Source organism: Dama dama, chromosome 18, assembly GCF_033118175.1.
Source record: "Dama dama isolate Ldn47 chromosome 18, ASM3311817v1, whole genome shotgun sequence".
Classification (NCBI taxonomy): Eukaryota; Metazoa; Chordata; class Mammalia; order Artiodactyla; family Cervidae; genus Dama; species Dama dama.
The window spans coordinates 86,406,346-86,427,128 of NC_083698.1; the positions used below are offsets into that span (position 1 = coordinate 86,406,346).

At 37.2% G+C, this 20,783-nt stretch overlaps 1 protein-coding gene across 1 annotated transcript in view; it reads right to left on the reverse strand.

Annotated features, from left to right (window-relative positions):
- Positions 1-20,783, reverse strand: part of GRM8 (glutamate metabotropic receptor 8) — an 819,273-nt gene that overhangs the window by 95,386 nt on the left and 703,104 nt on the right. Inside the window, exon 8 of the mRNA XM_061166403.1 lies at positions 13,571-14,506. Within this exon, the coding sequence (XP_061022386.1) occupies positions 13,571-14,506 (936 nt within the window). The remainder of the gene's footprint in view (positions 1-13,570; positions 14,507-20,783) is intronic.

The window sequence follows — 20,783 nt, forward strand, 5'->3', positions numbered from 1 at the left end:
CAGACAAATTTAATTCAGATGACCATTATATCTACTACTGTGGACAAGAATCACTTAGAAGAAATGAGTAGCCCTCATAGTCAGCAAAAGAGTCCAAAATGCAACACTTGGGTGCAATCTCAAAAATTATTTCAGTTTGTGTCCAAGGCAAACCATTCAAAAACAAAGTAACCCAAGTCTATGCCCCAATCACTGATGATGAAGAATCTGAAGTTGACTGGTTCTATGAAGACCAACAACACCTTCTAGAACTAAGACAAAAAAAAGTGCTGTTTTCATCATAGGGGGATTGGAATGCAAAAGTACAAGGTGAAGAAATACCAGAATAAAAGGCAAGTTTGGCCTTAGAGTACAAAATGAAGCAGGGCAAAGGCTAACAGAGTTTTCTCAAGGGAATATGCTAGTCATAGCAAACACCCTTTTTCCAACAACTCAAGAGATGACTCTACACATGGACATCGCCAGGAGGTCAATACTGAAATCAGATTATGATCTTTGCAGTCAAAGATGGAGAAGCTCTATGTAGTCAGGAAAAACAAGACCTGGGGCTGACTGTGGCTCAGATCAAGAGTTCCCTATGTCAAGATTCAGGCTTAAATTGAAGAAAGTTGGGAAAACCTTAGGCCATTCATGTATGATCTAAGCCAAATCCCTTACAGTGGATGTGATGAATAGGTTGAAAGGATTAGATCTAGTAGAGAGAATTCCTCAAGAACTATGGATGTAGGTTCATAACATTGTACAGGAGGCAATGACTAAAACCATACCAAAGAAAAAGAAATGCAAGAAGACAAAGTGGTTATCTGAGGGAGGCTTTACAAATAGTGGAGAAAAGGAAGAGAAGTGAAAGGCAAGGGAGAAAGGGAAAGATATACCCAACTCAATGTAGGCTTCCAGAGAATACAAAGGAGAGATAAGAATGCCTCCTTAAATGAACAAAGCACATAAATAGAGAAAAACAATAGAGTAGGAAAGACTGGAGAGCTCTTCAAGAAAACTGGAGACATCAAGGAACATTTCATGTAAGGATGGGCATGATAAAGGACAGGAATGGTAAGGACATAACAGAAGCGGAAGAGATTAAGAGGTGGCAAGAATACACAGAAGAACTATACCAAACAAACAAACAAAAAAGGTCTTAATGATAACCACAATGGTGTGGTCACTCACCTAGAGCTAGACATCCTGTAGTGTGAACTCAAGTGGGCATTAGAAAACATTACTATAAACAAAGCTAGTGGAGGTGATGGAACTCCAGTTGAGTTATTTCAAATCCTAAAAGATGATGCTGTTAAAGTGCTGTACTCAACATTTCAGCAAATTTGGAAACCTCAGCACTGCCACATGGAACTGCAAAATGTCAGTTTGCATTCCAATCCCAAAGAATGGCAATGCAAAGAATGTTCAAACTACTGTACAATTGTGCTCATTTCAAATGCTAGCACATTTATGCTTAAAATCCTTCAAACTGGGCTTCAGCAGTGTGTGAACTGGGAATTTGCAGATGTACAAACTGGATTTAGAAAAGGCAGAGTAATTGGAGATCAAATTGCCAACATTCATTGGATCATGGAGAAAGTAAGGGAGTTGAGAAAAATATCTACCTCTGCTTCATTGATTACACTAAACCCTACAACAGTGTGGATCACAACAAACTGTGGAAAATTCTTAAAGAGATGGGAGTACCAAACCACTTCATCTGTCTCCTGAGAAACCTGTATGCAGGTCAAGAAACTACAGATAAAACCAGGCATGGAACAACTAATTGGTTCAAAATTGGCAAAGAGTATGACAAGGCTGTAAATTGCCACCCTGCTTATTTAACTTACATACAGAGTACATCATAGGAAATGCTGGGCTGGAGGAATGACAAGCTGGAATCAAGACTGCTGAAAGAAATATCAATAACCTTAGATATGCAATGATACCACTCTAATGGCATAAAGTAAAAAGGAACTAAAGAGCCTCTTGATGAGGATGAAAGAGGAAAATGAAAAAGCTGGCTTGAACTCAACATTAAAAAAATTAAGATCATGACGTCTAGTCCCATAATTTCATGTCAAATAGAAGGGGGGAAAAGAGGAAGCAGTAATAGATCATATTTTCTTAGACTCCAAAATCACTGTGAATGGTGACTGCAGCCATGAAATAAAAAGATGCTTGCTCTTTTGAAGGAAAGCTATCACAAACCTTGACAGAATATTAAAAAGCAGAGACATCATTTTTCCAATAAAGGTCTGAACAGTCAAAGCTATGATTTTTCCAGAAGTCATTTATAGATGTGAGAATTGGACCATAAAGAAGGCTGGGTGTCAAAGAATTGATGCTTTTGAATTGTGGTGTGAGAAAAGACTCTTGAGAGTCCCTTGGACTGCAATGAGATCAAACCAATCAATACTAAAGGAAATCAACCCTGAATATTCATTGAAAAGATTGTTGCTGAAGCCAAAGCTCCAATACTTTGTCCACCTGATGGGACAAGTCAACTTACTGGAGAAAACTCTGAAGCTATGAAGGATTGAAGGCAAAAGGAAAAGGGGGTGGCAGAGGATGAAATGGTTAGATAGCATCACCAACTCAATGTATATGAATTTGAGTAGACTCCAGGAGACAGTGGAGGACAGAGGAGCCTGGTGTGCTGCAGTTCATGGGGTGGCAGAGTCGAGGATTTAGCGACTGAACAATAATAATATATCTCACTGCTTCACCTACAAGGTCAGCTATTCTCCTGTTTTTTTCCTTCTCCTTGGACTTTCCTATTCCATGAGACACAACAATACTGAAATTAGGCCAATTAACAATCCTATAATGACCTCTACATGATCAGGTGAAAGGAAGAGTGGCAAATCTCTCTTTAAATCAAGCTAGAAATACAATTCTTTGGCCACCTGATGGGACAAGCCAACTTATTGGAAAAGACCCTAATGCTGGGAAAGATTGAAAGCAGGAGGAGGACAAGATGGCAGAGGATGAAATGGTTGGATGGCATCACCAACTCAATGGACGAGAGTTTGAGCAAATTCTGGGAGACAGTGAAGGACAGGGAAGCCTGGTGTGGTGGTGCACTCCATGGGGTCGCAAAGAGTCAGACATGAATGAATGACTGAACAACATCAAGAAATATAAACCTAGTGAGGAAGGTGTGTCAAAAGCCAAGATAGGTCAAAAGCAGGTCTCTTATGCCAAACAATTACCAAGTTGTGAATGCAACAGAAAAATTCTTGAAGGAAATTCAAATGCTACTCCAGTGGATACATAAATGAAAAGAAAGTGAAACAGCCTAATTCCTGATAGGGAGAAATTTTTTGTGGCCTCCATAGAAGATCAAATTAGCTGCAACATTCCCTTAAGCTAAGACCTAATTCAGAGCAAGGCTCTAACTCTCTTATATTCATTTAATACTCAGAGAGGTGAGGAAGCTGCAGAAGGAAAGTTTGAAGATAGCAGAGGCTGGTGCATGAGGTGTAAGGAGAGAAGTCATCTCCATAACATCAAGTGCAAGGTGAAGCACCAAGTTCTGATGTAGAAACTGTAGCAATTTATTCTGAAGATCCATCTAAGATAATTAATAAAGGTGGCTACATAAAAAAACACATTTTCAGGGTAGACAAAACAACCTTATATTGGAAGATGTCATCCAGGTGTTTCATAACTAGAGAGGTGAAGTCAATGCCTGGCTTCAAAGCTTCAAAGCACACACTGACTCTCTTGTTAAGTTATAATGCAGCTGGTGACTTTAATTTTAAGCCAATGCTCATTTACCATTGTAAAAATCCTTAAGAATTATGCTAAATCTACTCTGCCTGTGCTCCATAAATAGAACAAAGTCTGGATGACAGAAAATCTGTTTACAGCATGGTTTATTGAATATTAAGCAGATTATTGAGACCCACTGCTCAGAAACAAAGATTCCTTTGAAAATATTACTGCTCACTGACAATAAACCTGGTCACCCAAGAGATCTGATGGAGATGTACAATGATTATTATGTTAACTAATGTTATTTTCTTGCCTGCTAACACAACATCCACTCTGCAACACATGAATCAAGGAATTATTTTGAGTTTCAAGTCTTATTCCCTGACTTCCCTGGTGGCTCAGACAGTAAAGCGTCTGCCTACAATGTGGGAGACCTGGGTTTGATCCCTGGGTCAGGAAGATCCTCTGGAGAAGGAAATAGCAACCCACTCCAGAACTCTTGCCTGGAAAGTCCCATGGATGGAGGAGCCTGGTAGTCTACAGTCCATGGGGTTGCAAAGAGTCAGACACGACTGAGTGACTAAACTTTCACTCTCAAGTCTTATTATTTAAGAAATATATTTTATAAGGCTATAGCTGACATAGATAACAATTCTTCTGATGAATCTGGAAAAAACAAATTGAAAAGCTTCTGAAAAGGACTACCCTAGATATCATCAAGAACATTCATGATTTATGGGAATAAATCAAAATACCAACATTAAGAGGAGTATGGAAGAAGTTGGTTCCAATTCTCATAGAAGAATTGGAGGTGTCCAAGACTTCAGTGGAGAAAATAGCTAGAGATGAGGTGGATATAGTAAGGCAATGGAATTAGAAGTGGGGCCTGTCTTTAACTTTGATATTAAAACTGAAGTCCTGGTATACTCAAGAATCTTCACAGCTTATATTGGACATATTTTCTTTTTAGGACTGAAGGAAAATTCTCCCATTTTTGAGTCATTCTTTTATGCCATTTCTATAAAATTGCATGTAATTTTGTAAATACTTTTAAAAGATATGGTTTTGTAAATATTTAATATTCTAATTTGATTTTGAATTGTAAATGTCAAGTATTCTGTTTTGGATTTTTTTATGTTATATGTTGTTAAAAAGGGAAAAAAATTAATTTTTTAGTCATGTACATGACTAAATTTAATGCACTGAAAATAAAAATTAAAAAAAAAAAAAGCAGAAGTGGAGCCTGAAGAGATGAATGAATTGCTGCACTCTTACAATAAAACTTTAATGGCTAAGGAGTTGCTTCTTATGGATGAGCAAAGAAAGTGGTTTCTTGAATAGGATCTACTCTTAGTGAAGATGCTGTGAAGATTGTTGAAATGACAGCAAAAGATTTAGAATATTACATAAATTTAATTGATAAGGCAGCAGTAGGGTTTGAGAGGATTGACTCACATTTTGAAAGAAGTTCTACCATGGATTAAATGCTATCAAACAGCATTGAAAGGAAGAGTCAATCAATGAGGCAAATTTCACTGCTGTCTTATTTTAAGAAATTGCCATAGCCTACCCCCTAACTTTCATCAGCCACTACCCTGATCTTCCAGCAGCCCTTAGCATCAAGGCAAGACCTTCTACCAGCCAAAAGACATGATTAGCCCAAGGCTCAGATGACAGCATTTTTTAGCCATAAAGTGTTTTTAATTAAGTAATAAGCATTTTTTAGATATTATATTATTGCAAAGTTAATAGTCTATAGTACAAACTGAACCTTTATATGCACTGGGAAACAAAAAAAGAAAAATCTGGGTGACTTGCTTTATTGTGTTATTTGCTTTATTGCGGTGGTCTGGAACTAAATCCACAAGATCTCAGAAAAGCTAATGATCTCTCTGTCTCCCTCCATCTCTCCCTCCTTCTTTCTCTCTCCTATCTCTCTTTTCTTCCTTTATTTTAGTTTCCTTTTCTTTCCTTCTTTTTTTTTCATTTCATTATCAATTTAGAGTGATATACATATATGACACATATATATATATTTGTGCCAGGTAATATCTTGAACCAGAAACTAGACTAAGTATTTTTTTATATTTCTTTAAATGATGCAAACAAGTCTGCTTTGCATTTGTTTTAAATAACCTGGAATTTATGCTAATATTTGGTTAACTATTTCTCTGCACTATGAGGTGGATGGTACCAATCCATGTGATATTGCATTTAGAGATTTTAAAAAACTTCTCAACATAAAAATGGATATATGGTTACAGCCAAAAGGAACTATTTGCTTGCAATCTGCTCTTCTTGGCACCCTGCGTGCTCCACGAGATATAAGCAGCTACTGAATCATGGAAAATGCAATTTAAAGTTACATAAGTAAATTAGTCACTGCATTCTGTACCATCAACAGTCTGGGTTGTCATTAAAGTTCTGCCTATAGAGAAAAAAACATGTCTATTTGTATGGCATTCCTGCTAAACATTTTAAAATAAAGTCATGGTCACTATATCTCAGAAAATATTCACATTTGGGCCTAAATCAAATCTAATTCTCCAGCATTTCAAAGATATTAAGAAAGCTAAACCATGTTAGTGAGATATGCAAGCTTAAAGACTAAATTCCCAGGTTGACTATTTAAGTGTTAATTAATAATTTATTGTAATGGACATAGAAAATTCAAATTTTTGTAAACTCAATTTCAATTAAATAGAGAGAGATGGAGGTACAAATCTCACCAATAGTCAAATGCTTAAATTAAGTAGCCCCAAACCACACAGCTTCCTCTAAGCCACCCAAAAAAGTGGGATCATGGAATCTAGGCTAGGTTTATTGCGCCAATATTTCTTTTTGCCATCTAGTAAAATAGGCACCCCTACAATGAGTTTCCCTACATATCTAAGTTGGTAATATTTTGCAGCAGTAATATGCAGAACAAATGGGGGGAAAAAAAAAAAAAGTAGTAAGCCTGGCTAAGGCAGTCTTCTCTAGAAGGGCTACTTAACAGGCTTGCTTACACTGTGCCCTGGGGATTCCCAGGTAGTGGTACTGGTAAAAAACCTGCCTGCCAGTGCAGGAGACATGAGAGGTGAGTTCGATCCCTGGGTTGGAAAAATCCCCTGGAGGAGGACATAGCAACCCACTCCAGTATTCTTGCCTGGAGAATCCCATGGACATAGGAGCCTGGCGGGCTACAGTCCATGGGGTTGCAAAGAGTCAGACACAACCAAAGCAATTTAGCACACATAGTGTGCTAGAATCTCCTTAACTTCATTTCTTTCTTCTATATCTTCACAAGCATATCATTTTTACTGAGTGTATAAAGTGTGTGTTAGTCCCTCAGTCGTGTCTGACTCTCTGTGACCCCGTGGACTGTAGCCTGCCAGGCTCCTCTGTCCATGGAATTTTCCAGGCCAGATCACTGGAGTGGGTTGCCGTTCTCTGCTCCAGCGGATCTACCCAACCCAGAAATCGAACCCTGGTCTCCCGCATTGCAGGGCAAATTCTTAACAGACTGAGCCACTAGGAAATGCATAAATGAGCTACCATAAATGTTTTCTTTTCCAGCCTTTTTTGTTTGTTTTTCTTTTTTATTTTATTTTTTTCCTTTCAGAGTTGGTTGTAACAAGCTGGTATGATTAATCTTGACTAGACAGAATCTCCCATAATACCTGAAATTGTTCTGTAACGTGGGACACTGTGAAACCTTTAAAGGAATCAGCTTCAAATGACTGTAAGTGAACAAGGAAAGAAAATTCTGTAAAGTTTATTATGACAATTGCAGACACACAAGATGGATACTGATCACTGTTTTCCTTCCTTTCTTTCCACAGAAATGGAGAAAAAGTTAGGAGACAGTTATGGTTGGTCTGATCTCTTGTGAAAATTACTTCCATTGCTGTCTAGGTTATATTGACACTCTTACCCAGGTTTTCAGGCTGTTCTTTTCTCATCTGTATTACTTCTCAAAGCAGGACTTTATTATTGTTTTCAGAACCACCTCGCACAACTCTTGTTAGAGTTATTCACTTTTCAGTTTTAACCCAAGCATTTCAGCAACCACTTTCTGATGACACTTGCCTTTCTTCTAGTATTTTCTGCTGAATATATGAAAGCAGTTACATATTGCCTCAGAGCAACAACACTCTCTTCTCTCTCTTCCTAGTCCTGAAGATTCTTATATCTGTTTTTAACTTCTGTAATCTTGTGTGATTCACCGTCAGGCAAGCCCCTGTGTTTGAAAAAGTTCATCTGGTTGGGATGCTCCACAGACATGGTCTAAATGGTTGGAGAAATTAATGCAACTAGCTGGATAATTTTAAATGCATTTAATCATTAAATATTTCTGGAAAACCCATTCCAAGCCCAGTTTTATGCTAGGTGTCAAGGATATGATAGTGAGCAAGATAAAATATGATTTCTGCCCTCATGCAATATAGCCTAATAGTAATAACAGCCAACTTCTGTTGATTGCCTATTATGTGCTAAATACATCTTGTGACTCATAGCATGTAACTCTCAGCAAAACTACCATGCTTGTGTGGGTGTGCTGAGTCACTTCAGTAGTGTCCAACTCTTTGCGACGCTATGGACTGTAGCCTGCCAGACTCCTCTGTCCATGAGGTTCTCCAGGCAAGAATACTGGAGTGGGTTGCCATGCCCTCCTCAAAACTACCATGAGGTATCTATTAATACAAAAACATACCATAATGGGATGAGAGGATTTTTTTTAAGTCAATCATCTTCCTGCCCTTTCCTAGATGGTATGAAGTCAAGTCTGCTTTCGTTTGTGAACAGGGCTGGGCACAGATGGCAGGCGAATGCTTCATGCTGCTTTATGTCTGTGTTTGCCTTCTCCAGGGAATGTATTGCTATCTGCACAAATGGAGCCACTTCACTGCATTTTCTCAGCTAGTTCAGCAGAGCTTCAGAATTTGAACCCACCTCCTCTCACGCCAGAGTTCACACGCTTCCTGTCTCTACTCATCCACCTCCGCACCCTTGCACTCTTCTGCTCTGATCAACAGATTGAGTGAAAACATAAGGGAGATGCTTTTGTCATGCAAAAAGCATCTGGGAAAATAGCATCAATTCTCCTTTGAGTTGTTCATTTTAGACAGAACTAAGGACAACTTTAAGAATTCCTTTTTCTATTTCTCCCTAAATATTTAGCAGTCCTATATCACAATAAGTGATACTGACAAAAATTTTTAAAGAAATGCATTTGGCCCATCATTCAAGGAAAAATATTTTTCAGGAAAAAAAGTTATAATGGGAATCACAATATGATCACTATATAAAGTTACCATTATGCCATACTCTAACTTAAATAATAAAATAACAATCAAGCATTTTTATTACTATATCATGTCATTAATGTGCAAAGAAGGCACTCCGTTTCCTCATTCAATAGGCATTAGTTGAGAACATACTACACAAAGGCTGTAAAGAGCCGTATTCATTCAGATACACATCAGACAGACACAACTTACCCTCCATGAACTGATAAAGGATGACATTGGAAGGTGAGAAGAGGAAATAAAGGGGTGGATAGAGGGAGTAGAGGTGAGTAGAGGGAGGGGTCTAACATAACACCAGGTTTCTGACTTAGGGTACTAGATAGAGGCTGCACAACTCATCCAGGTGAAGGAAGAAAGGTTGGTTCAGGATATATGGGCTGTTTGACATTTTGGAGCTTTATTTTCTTTTCTGTCTCTAGGGTGTTTTGTTTTGTTTCCACCCCATGCTCTGGCTGAAGCACTGTATTCCTTGGAGTTTGGCAGTGTCATAACCTTTGTCTGATTATCTAGGCTTTATGAACTCAATTAGAGATGGTAAAATATGTATTTAAGATATTTCTGCCATCCTAACAACCCTTAACCACCCTTGAGTATTCTCTTCCTAACTATTACATTAATTATATCTTTAATTTTTGTCTTTTCAACCTAATTATGAAAGTTCACGTTGGTTCCTGCCCATGCCTCAGTGTCTCCGCCCCTCCCCTCAGGCTGATTTTTTATAGGAAAAAAAAGTGTAATTAAACTATGATTTAGTAGAATGCAGCACTAGGTACAAAGCTAATAAATGATGTCACTAAAATGTATTAGGAAAAAATGTGATTCATCTTGATTTTAAAATCTGAAAGAAAAAGAATGTGGGGAAATTTAAATAATGTTTTGTCATTGAATGAAGACATACTTTAGAGAGCTTTCTGTCCTCATGAATGCTACAAAAGTCCCTTTATAACTGGATTTTACTCAGAGGTTTTCTAGAACATCTGTTTAAATTATTCAACTAATTTTACTCTTTATTCCTACTTCTGTAATAATTTCAGAGAAACCTATGTGGCTAGATGGGTTTTCTCCTATAGATATGTCTCAATGAAACAGAATTCAATGTATAGTGTGTTAGTGTTAGTAGCTCAGTTGTCTGACTCTTTGCAACCTGACCATAACCCGTCAGGCTCCTCTGTCCATGGAATTTTCCAGGCAAGAATACTGGAGTGGGTTGTCATTTCCAGTATTCAAAGCATACTGGAAGAAATTTTGCTCTTCTGCTATCTTCCACATTATAAATTCCGTGTCACAGGACGCATAGCTCTCATTTGGCTTTCTCATCTCACATCTGACTCCTCACCATCTCCCCCTGCCCTTGAGCTTGATTTTCTCCTGCCCTTGAGCCTGGCACTTGCTGGAGCTGGCAGGCATCAGACAGCATCGGCTGGGAGCCAGGCTGGGCCTTTGTACCGGGAAGGCTCTGGGAATCAGACTGACATGGCTCAATAATTAGCACGATGCTGGACACAATGCTCAATAAGGATCTGCTGAATTAATGGCTGTGTGCGCTGCCTGACTGTGGCGAACACTTCAAGCCGATAATGCGGAGTTAACTGGCTGAGCATTATAAATGGGAGTGGAGAGCTGACCCACTCTTTGGTCTTCCAAAGTCAGTAAAACTTAGAGAAAGCCTACCTTTAGAGATATAAATGTTTGATTCACTTTTAATACCTGTGTCAGTAATTTTAGCAATGTAAAAAAAAAATAAACAGTTTCAAACATTTTGTGTATTGTTTTGAATAATTAGATACTTTGACAAAGAATAGCAGGAAGCAAATTTGAATGTGAAGTGTTAGGATGACACATAAGTGTATTATACAAAAGACTTTAGTAGTAAATCTCAGCTACTTATCATATAATAGCTCTTGGTATAGAGCTGGTCTAAATTAAGTATCTCCAAGCCTAACTAAACAATTTGAGCACTTTCTAATGTTCTGAAAACTCCTAAAATTAGTGTTTCTTCTGGATTTCTTCAGTCATCTCCACGTTCAATCATATTATCAATACAAATAAATTCCAATTAGCATATTTTATAAATTGGTCTTACATTATGCTTCTTTGACTTACTATGATTCCGCAAAGCTAAAAGAAGAAAAGGGATTCTGGCTAGCTAGCATTCAGTCATCTCTCTGGAGGCACTGATACATCCACACCCATAAGTATGTACATAAACTCGAGGTTTTTGAATGGAGTGGTACAAATCCCATAGTCCCTGCAGCACTGGGTAGCCTCCACCCCGTGATTTGTTCATGTGTCCATTTCATCCAGAAACTCTTACTGTCTCCACCACTGCTCCTCAGGGGACAGCTGCAACTCTGCAGAATTTCTGATCTGAGATTCAGTGGTCTTTTTTTTTTTCAATTACCTTAAAAAATAATTTAGTATGATCCGTGTTTGAATTACTATGAGGGTGTTCAATAGCTTGATGTAGGGCCATGATTTTATTTATTCTAAAAATCAAGTCACTGAAAGAGTTATCTGAATAGAAATAACATCTTATAAGCACTTATATTTTCTCCCTCAAGCCCTTGAAGTCACAACATGAAAAGTAAGAGCAGGCTGTCATTTATAAAATGTAAGGGGAGTGAAAGCAAAAAAAAAAAAAAAGAGAGTTAGATGTCAGAGCTCAGGAGATTTTGTTTGGCTATATATTTATTATCGGGCTTCCCTGGTGGCTCAGTGGTAAAGAATTTGCCTTCCAGTGCAGAAGATGAAGGTTCAATCCCTGATCAGGGAAGACCCCACATGTCGTGGACCAACTGGGTTCCCCCTACGCCACAACTATTGAGCCTGTGCTCTAGAGTCTGGGAGCCACAACCACTGAAGTCTATGTGCCTAGAGCCTGTGCTCCGCAACAAGAGAAGCCACCACAATGCGAGGTCTGCGCACCACAACTAGATAGTAGCCCCTACTCACAGCAACTAAAGAGTCGTCCAAGCAACAACAAAGACCCAGCACAGCGGGAAAAAAATTGTTGTCCACAAGAAAGCAAAATAAACTATCTCTGGCTTTCTCCAGGTAAAACAATGTATTTAAAATATATTCAAACACAAATACAAGTACCACTTAAATTGATGTTATTAATAATTCACTTAATGTGGACATTTCCAGACCCTGAAAAATATTGTTTTTCCCGACTAGTCCAACTATCCATGTCCAAACAGATCTAATAAACTTTGAGAGACACAAATTTCTTCCTATGTAAAATTTACAAATTTGATCCTAATAGATTCCCATCTGCATATGCCAAAATATAATGTTTTCTAGTTGTTAGCTTTAGAGCCCCAAACTGTCTTACTTTACTTTCCTGCCATTTTCAAGGACTTCCATCAGATCAGTCAAGTCAAGAAAGGTCACAGGTCTGGAACCCATGGCAAATTTGCTCTATTCACTGGTGCATTTGCTGAAGTACATTTTTTATCTTTCAAAGTTGAAGACCACATTGATCGAGTAAGGGATGAATGCTCATACTAATGAGTTCTCCATGCACTTGTTGAGTATTTTTCCTCTGAATTAGTTGAAATTTTAAGAGTTATGCAGGACCTTACTTGGAATGTTAGAATCCAGGGACTATAATCGCCACTGCCACCCCCACCCCAGATGTTTTGAATTCCTCATGACTTCTGATGATGGAGAATGGAACAATCTTTACATCTTTACACCAAGAGAAGAACTTTCTCGTATACAATTAAGGCTGAAGAGCTATCCCTTTAGAACGGTAGCATTTGCCTTTGTTTTACAAGCTGTCTGTCTCCGGCACACCGCCCAAACCTTGAATTCATGGTTAACATTAATCCTTTGCTTTTCTATACATAGATACATATACATTCAGTTCAGCACGTATTTCCTTTCAAACACAGATGTTCTTTACATGCAGTGTTTTATATGGAGAAGTTCATGGAAGATTAGAAACAAAATAAAATGATTTTGGGAAATTCAAATGATCTTCAATTTCTAAAAAAATATAAACTGTATTATATAATTATCCATTGCTTCTTAAACCTTCCCCACCATCCTCCACATATGGAAAAATGATAAGAATGGGGACTAAAGAGACATAGCAAGATGGTTCAGATTGAACTAAGCCATTTAATTTCTTTGTATTGTTGCAGTTTGCTTCTATGATTAAAACCATCATGATTATTAAGAAATAGCTTTCTTTCAGAGTCACATTAGAACCGGAAAAGGAGGCATTTGTCATGCATTGAGATACCTCTGGCAGAGCTCACTCCTCTGAATCATGTCTGCCCTTTCTCCCTTCCTCTTTTAACATTTGGAAAAGAACAGCTATGTTAGTTGATAACAGAGCTGGGAGGAAGGACCAAGAAAGTGATGTGAGCTCTGTAAATCTTCAACCTCGCCAAGGAAAACACATTAAGGTGTTTTTCATGGAAATTCAGCTTCAGTCTACAAATATTCAGAGCAAAGTGACCTTGAATATATATAATACACCAGGATTCTTGGGAAAATACAAGTGAGCCAAAGGAAACATCCTAAAGGAAGAAGTTAATTCCAGGAAAACGATCGGCAAATGCATTTCTTACCTTTTCTGCTGACTGGGCTGTACCAAAAAAGATGGGGATGAAAGCTAACCAAATGATGCAGGTGGTATACATGGTAAATCCAATAGGTTTGGCTTCATTGAAAGTCTCTGGAACTCCTCTTGTTTTAATGGCATAGACAGTACAAGTAACCATCAAGAGAATACTGTACCCCAGTGAACAAATGAGCGAGAGATCAGAGATGTCACACTTGAGCACTCCCCTGGCGTTCTCCGGATCTAGAGTCCTCTGTTCTCCATAGTCTATGATAATGTGTGGTGGGTCCACAACAAACCAGACACACACTCCCAGGAGCTGGATGGAGATCAGGCTGAAGGTGATCACCAGCTGGGAGGCAGGACTGATAAACTTGGGCGCTGTGACAGATTTCTTCCCCTGCTCAAATATTCGGTGGATTCGGTTTGTTTTGGTCAGGAGGGCTGCATAGCTGAAACACATGCCGAGTCCTAGGAAGACCCGCCGGAAGGAGCAGATGATGGTATCTGGGGCTGCAATCATCAAAAAGGTGATTGAATAACAGAGAAAAATCCCCGTGAGGAGCACGTAACTGAGTTCGCGGCCCGAAGCCCTCACGATAGGCGTGTCGTTATAGCGGACAAAGGTCACGATCACAAAGGTGGTGGCGATGATTCCCAAGATGGCAACGAACACAGGCACCACCGCCCAGGGAGAATGCCACTCGAGTTTGATGATGGGGATAAGCTGGCAGCCTGTGCGGTTGACGTTGGGTCTCTGATCCAAAGGACAGAGTTCACAGGACAGCTCGTCTACCTGGTAGTTGTAACCTTCGCAGCGCTCGCAGTGCCAGCAGCAAGGGACTCCTTTCACCGTCTTCTTCCTCTCGCCGGGCTTACACGGCAGGCTGCAGACCGACGCGGGGTGAGTGTGCTCTCTATTGGCCCACTGCATGTCTTCCACCTGTGGGTATAAAATATTAATGAGCCTTCCATTTTCCCCCCATTTGTAATATCCTAATCCTAGCCACAGGTTTGTGATCAGTCACGGAATGCGGACAGGACAGTTTACCATAATAAGATCCTAGAGTTTCTTTCCCTGACTTTATGAAAGTGTTAAATGATTGGGGCCAATAAATCATTCACATCATCAACTTGATGAGTGTCACTAGTTTCCATTTACCTCCTTGATTTGGACCAATCTGACATTTGGAGAAAGATGCATTGATCCAAACAGCTTTAAAACGGAAAAAGAAAGAAAGAAAAGTCCCATGGAAAGAAACTGTGTTAGAGCTAAACTCAGATATAAATGCTCTGAAATACTGGCTAGGATATAAATACACATATAAACAATGAACCAAGTCTTTCTACCATATTTGGGGAAATTCAAGTCTCACTGTGTCAGTTTTGAAAGGAAATGGCAAAACTAGCTACTTTAATCTCTGACACTCCTCATGTGTCCATAGCGACAATTATATGAATGGTTTTGCCTCTGTTTAACATTCAAATTCACTTATTCCCTTCAGCCTTGCATTTTCACATTGTGGAAAAGACCTTGCTGAGTGAGACAGCTTGACGATGTTCCCATTAAACAAAAGTAGGCTTAAAGCAGTGAAATTGATACAAATGAGTGAGATCCCCTAGTACCATTTCTATGTCAAGGCCTTAGGGTTCCCTGTCACTCTTTTGAATTAGACCATAGACTATCTCTATTAAAACAAAAGTGTTATTTTAAAGGAATTTTGCCAGTCATTGACCCCTTACCCTAAATTGGTTTACTAGAGGTTCTGGACCCAATTCCAATGTGGGGAACAGGGGGAAAGGGGTTTCCTAAACCACAAAGAAATTCTGGGGCACCAACTATTTGTCCTATAAGTCAAATCAATTCTGACATCATTTACCTGGAAATAGCATCAAATCTCACAAATGCTATAGGAAAAAAAAAAAAAACACAGAAATTATGGATCAACAATTTATTATGACAAGCAGCTTTTATATAAAAGATAAGCTCGATGAACAGAGCAATTTTATTTATTGATGTGGACAAACAATGATGGACACTCAATTCATCCTCAAACATTTACTGAATTTGTGAGGAAGGAAGAATGTGAGGGGTACCCCTGAGGTAGAAGGAGCCAACTTGAAAGTGCTGAGATCTGGAAATAAAGGATTGCTCAAAGAGGCACAGAGATAAGAGCTGAAGGAATGTTTAAAACAAAACAAAATGAACTGACACATGTATATGGAATTTAGAAAGGTGATAACGATGACCTTGTATGCAGAACAGAAAAAGAGACACAGAAATACAGAACAGACTTTTGAACTTTGTGGGAGAATGTGAGGGTGGGATATTTCAAAAGAACAGCATGTATACTATCTATGGTGAAACAGATCACCAGCCCAGGTGGGATGCACGAGACAAGTGCTCCGGCCTGGTGCACTGGGAGGACCCAGAGGAATCGGGTGGAGGGGGAGGTGGGAGGGGGGATCGGGATTGGGAATACATGTAAATCCATGGCTGATTCATGTCAATGTATGACAAAACCCACTGGAAAAAAAAATAATAATAAAAAAAAAAAAAAAAAAGAAAAACTGTTTTTTTCTAAGACCAGCTCTATAAAAAGTCAAAAGAAAAATCACCATATTCTGTGATAGCCTGGCTCCAAGTTGCTCCCTAATAATTTTACCTCCTGGAATCATGCACTCATGGAGTTCTCTCCCACTTTAAGTGGGCTGATTTGTGTAAACAATAATAGATTCCAGAAATGATGGCATGTGGTTTCTGAGGTTAGGTCATCGATGCATTTTGGCCTCTGCCTTGTTCTCTCTTGGATTGCTCACTTCAGGGAAATAATTAGACTATCATGAGAGTTCTACCGCAGCCCCATGGAGAGGAGCTGAGGCCTCCCGCCAACAACCAGCACCCACTCGCCATGCATGTGAGGGTGTCACCTAGAAAGGGAGTTGTCTGGCCCCAGGCAAGCCTTCGGATGACTGCAGCTCCAACTGACACCTTGACTGCAAACTCATGAGAGACCCTGAGCCAGAAAAACCCAGCTAAGCTGCTTCTGAATTTCCAATCTACAGGAACTGTGTGAGCTTGTCTTAAGCTGCTAAATATGGAGTTATTACACAGCAATGGAAAACTAATGCAACTCAAGTTAAGCTTTCTTTCCCATTCTGTGAACACCACCAGTACAGCAGTCTACTGAGAATCTACTGAGACGGTAGTGACAACTATCTTATACCAAAGTATGCCCCCCAAGTTGTCTACTGTCAGCAATATTCTATCATCACTCTTAAGACTGCCTCCCTTTTGGGAACTAAGTGACTGAGATTGTTTTCATAAATATATCTACTGCTTAAGGATGCTTTCCTTTCTTGAATGTGGTGTGAATAATGGAGGGCAGAGAACTGTAGCCTCTAAGTTCAACATTTGCAGAGGGCCATCAAACCCACCTCAGGTGAAGTAGAGAATTCATGCATGTTTAATTTCAAATATCCTCCCTTGAGAAAGTAGATAGTACTTCATGTGTCCTAAGGGCACTCAAGATTATTAGTTCTACCTTGTCTGTTCACCACAAAGGAAAAGCAATCTATCATAACCCTGTTAATTTTCTATTAGCTTTTAATGATTTAGAGAAGTTATTTTATTTATGTATAAGATTCCATTAGGCAAGAAAAAAGTTAAATTGAAAGTGGCTTCTCTCAAAAATATTGAGAAAAATGAAATGCTCCACTGAGTGGCTAAAATATTGATTTTATACCCTAATGGACTCTTATAAGATAATAAAATATGTTTTGTGAAGGTTATGTTTCAAAGCTAATTATTGTAAAACCAAAATTGCATTTTGTTTGGGGCTTCTATAGATTTATAATGTTACTGTTGAAGAAAATGACAGTAAAAAAAAAAATTCTCAGAAACATTAAACTTCAAGTTTGGTAGAGATCTTAAAGGTCAACTTGTCTAACCACATGTCTGATTCTTTAATTCTCAAAGCACTTTATTTTCTAGAAGGAAATGACTTATTAACAAAGAAATATACTCAATCAGATAGGCCTCATTACAGAAGATAAATATTCATCATTATAAGCTAAGCATTACATTTTTCTTGATCAATTTTTTGAATACTCAACTAGTGAAAAAATATTTCCATAAATAAAAATTAAAGTTATAAGACAATGAAAATACCACATCTTTTAACAACTGTAAATTTTCTTTAAGTAAAAAACAATGTCATGAAATATGTATGACATTTTGTGATATAATGGAGAAAACTATGTATGCTTCAGTAAACATGTTAAAAATACATGACTGCATTTCATCAAGGAATCTATTATGTATAACTATACTGTGTTTTGATACCATAGTTGAAGTCTGTGAGCTAACTAATATCCACCCCAAAAAGGAAAAAATAGCAAACACTTGAGTCAGGTACTTGTAAATACATTAGTATTTGAGACATAATTTATTTTAGATATGATGCCAAATTAAAAATAATACTAATTGAGATTAGTAGTATTAATAGAAATTAAATGTTTTATTTTTCACAACTATGCTATAAAATACAAACATCATTCAGCCCTCTTGCTTTGCTATATTAACAAATTATAGCATCTTCCATAATGAGTAAAAATATTTTAAAATATGTCTTCCTCTCCTTTGGCATTATTCTGATATTAGGATATTTGTGTCTAAACATGTGTTCTAACAAATGGATGATAGCTATATTGATAGACCTTCCAGAGACAAAACCATAGCCCATTCCTGTCTTGATCCAACAGCGATCCATTCTGTAGTCCCCAGTCCAGTTCATTTTATAGAATATGAGCTATCAACCAGCTTCTGCTGTCAAATTCTAGTATTAATGCAGACAAATACACCAACAACTGCAAAACCAAAACTTTCTGAGTGTAGCTACATTTTTTTAATCTTTAATCTTCCCAGACATATATTAAAGACATTATTTTTTATAGAATAATTTTCTTCTGTGTAGTTCTAATAGCTCCTGATAAAAGGGCTTCAAAAATATTTCCCAATTAAAGGTCCCACTGTAATTTATCATTTTCAGTATGCACTACAAAATTCTCACTCAATTTAATACCTCTATTACAGTGTCTTTTCCCCATATATTAAGTTGTATCTTCAACATTATGATTACTATACCTGTGGGAAAATTTTAAAGATAACACAAAGATAACTGATATCTAGTCGTACCATCCTTAATTAGCTCTTTTCATCTTGCTCTATAAATAAGCATAGTATTAATAATCATTTTGATGACTACTTTGCCACATCAGTATTCAAAAACCCAATTCTTCATCTGACTTATGTAACAGCATAATGCAATCATTTCAAGTGAAACTGTACATTTTCTCAAAGGTTTACTCATTAACTTCCATATAATCAATAGGTTTAACAAGTGTACTTAATAAGCATGAATATTTAAAATCAGTATGTTAAATATCAGAGTTTGGTTAAATATTTTGTGAATCATATGGTGTTGCTAATGCAACTCAAAATAAAGTTTATCAATATATTAGTTTATACATTCATATTTATAAATGTTTATATATAAATATATATTGTTTCCTTACTATCTATCCTTTCTTTTGGGTCATGTAAAGCTTTCTGCTTCTGTTCAAAGTGGTAAGTAGGTTTCGTGTCCTTTGCAAATCTAGTAGGTGTGTATGATCCCCAGATTGAAGTCACAGTTTTGTGTGATGTTACAGGTCTACATAACCTCTAAAAATGTAAATACTCCTCCTATTTAAAAAGACAATTTTAAATTAATTAAAATTTTGCTTACAGTAGCATTTAAAATAAAATACTTAGGAATAAACAACAAGTAAAGTGTAATATTTTTAACTTAAAGCTACAAAATATCATTTTAAGAAAGTTAAAGAAATAAATGAAATTCGAAGTTCATGGATCAGAAGACTGAACATTGCCAAAATGGAAATACTCACAAAACTAATCAACAGATTCAACATAATCTCTATTAAAATCTCTTCTGACTACTTTGAAGAAATTGATTAATTGATCCTAAAATTCATAGGGGAATATAAGGGACCCAGAATAGACAAAATGATCTTAAAAGAGTGAAGTTGAAGAATTTACACTTCTCGATTTTAAAATTTCCTATAATACAAAGCTACAATAATCAAGCAGCATGATACTGGCACAAAGAAAGACTAATCAATGAAAGAAAATTGAGAGCTCAGAAATAATCTATTACATATAAGATCAATTGATTTTTTTACAAAGCTGACAGGAAAATTCAATGGAGGAAAAAAATAAATTTCAATGGAGAAAAAAAAAATTCAACAATGGTTCTGGCATAAGACATGTCACCAAAAGAATAAGCAACAAAGTAAAAATAAATAAATCAGACTTCATCAATCTTAAATACTTTCATAATTCAATTAGGAGAGTGAAAAAACAACCCACAGAGTGAGCAAAAATATTTCTAAATCATATATCTGATACAGAACTCATATCAGAATATATATTTTAAAACTCTTAGAATTAAACTGTTAAAAAAGCATGAAATCCAATTAAAAAATAAGCAAAAGAAATGAAGAGACATTTCTCAAAAAAAGAGATATGAGTGGTTAATAAGCACAGGAAAAGATGTTTAACATCATTAGTCATCAGAGAAATGCAAAACAAAACCATAGTACCCACTAGGATAGTCATAATAAAAAATACAGACAGTATCAAGTTTTATTGAAGATATGGAAAAATTAAAACTCTTTATATTATTGGTGGTAAAGTAAAATGGTACAGCTATTTTGGACAGCAGTTTGGCACTTCCGTGAAAAGTTAAACATAGAATTGCCATATGACCTAGCAATTACACTCCTAAATCATTTCAGTCTAAGAAAACTAGAGACATATGCTCACACAAAAATTTGTACATGAATTTCATAACAGCATTAGTCATTACAGCAAAAAAGCAGAAACAATCCATGTCCATTAAAGAAATATACTTTATCTATTCAATCAAATATTAAAAAGAAATAAAAAGAAACAAAGTAATATTATATGGTATGGAATAAACGAGCCTTGAAAATATGCTAAGTGAAAGAAATCAGTCAAAAAGACCAGTGTGTGATTTTAATTTATATGTACTGTCCAGAATAAGCAAAGGCATAGACAGCCAGTAGATTGGTGACTGCCAGGAGTTAAGGAGAGAATGGAATAGAGAGGATTTCTTGGGAGGTGATGAAAATGGTCT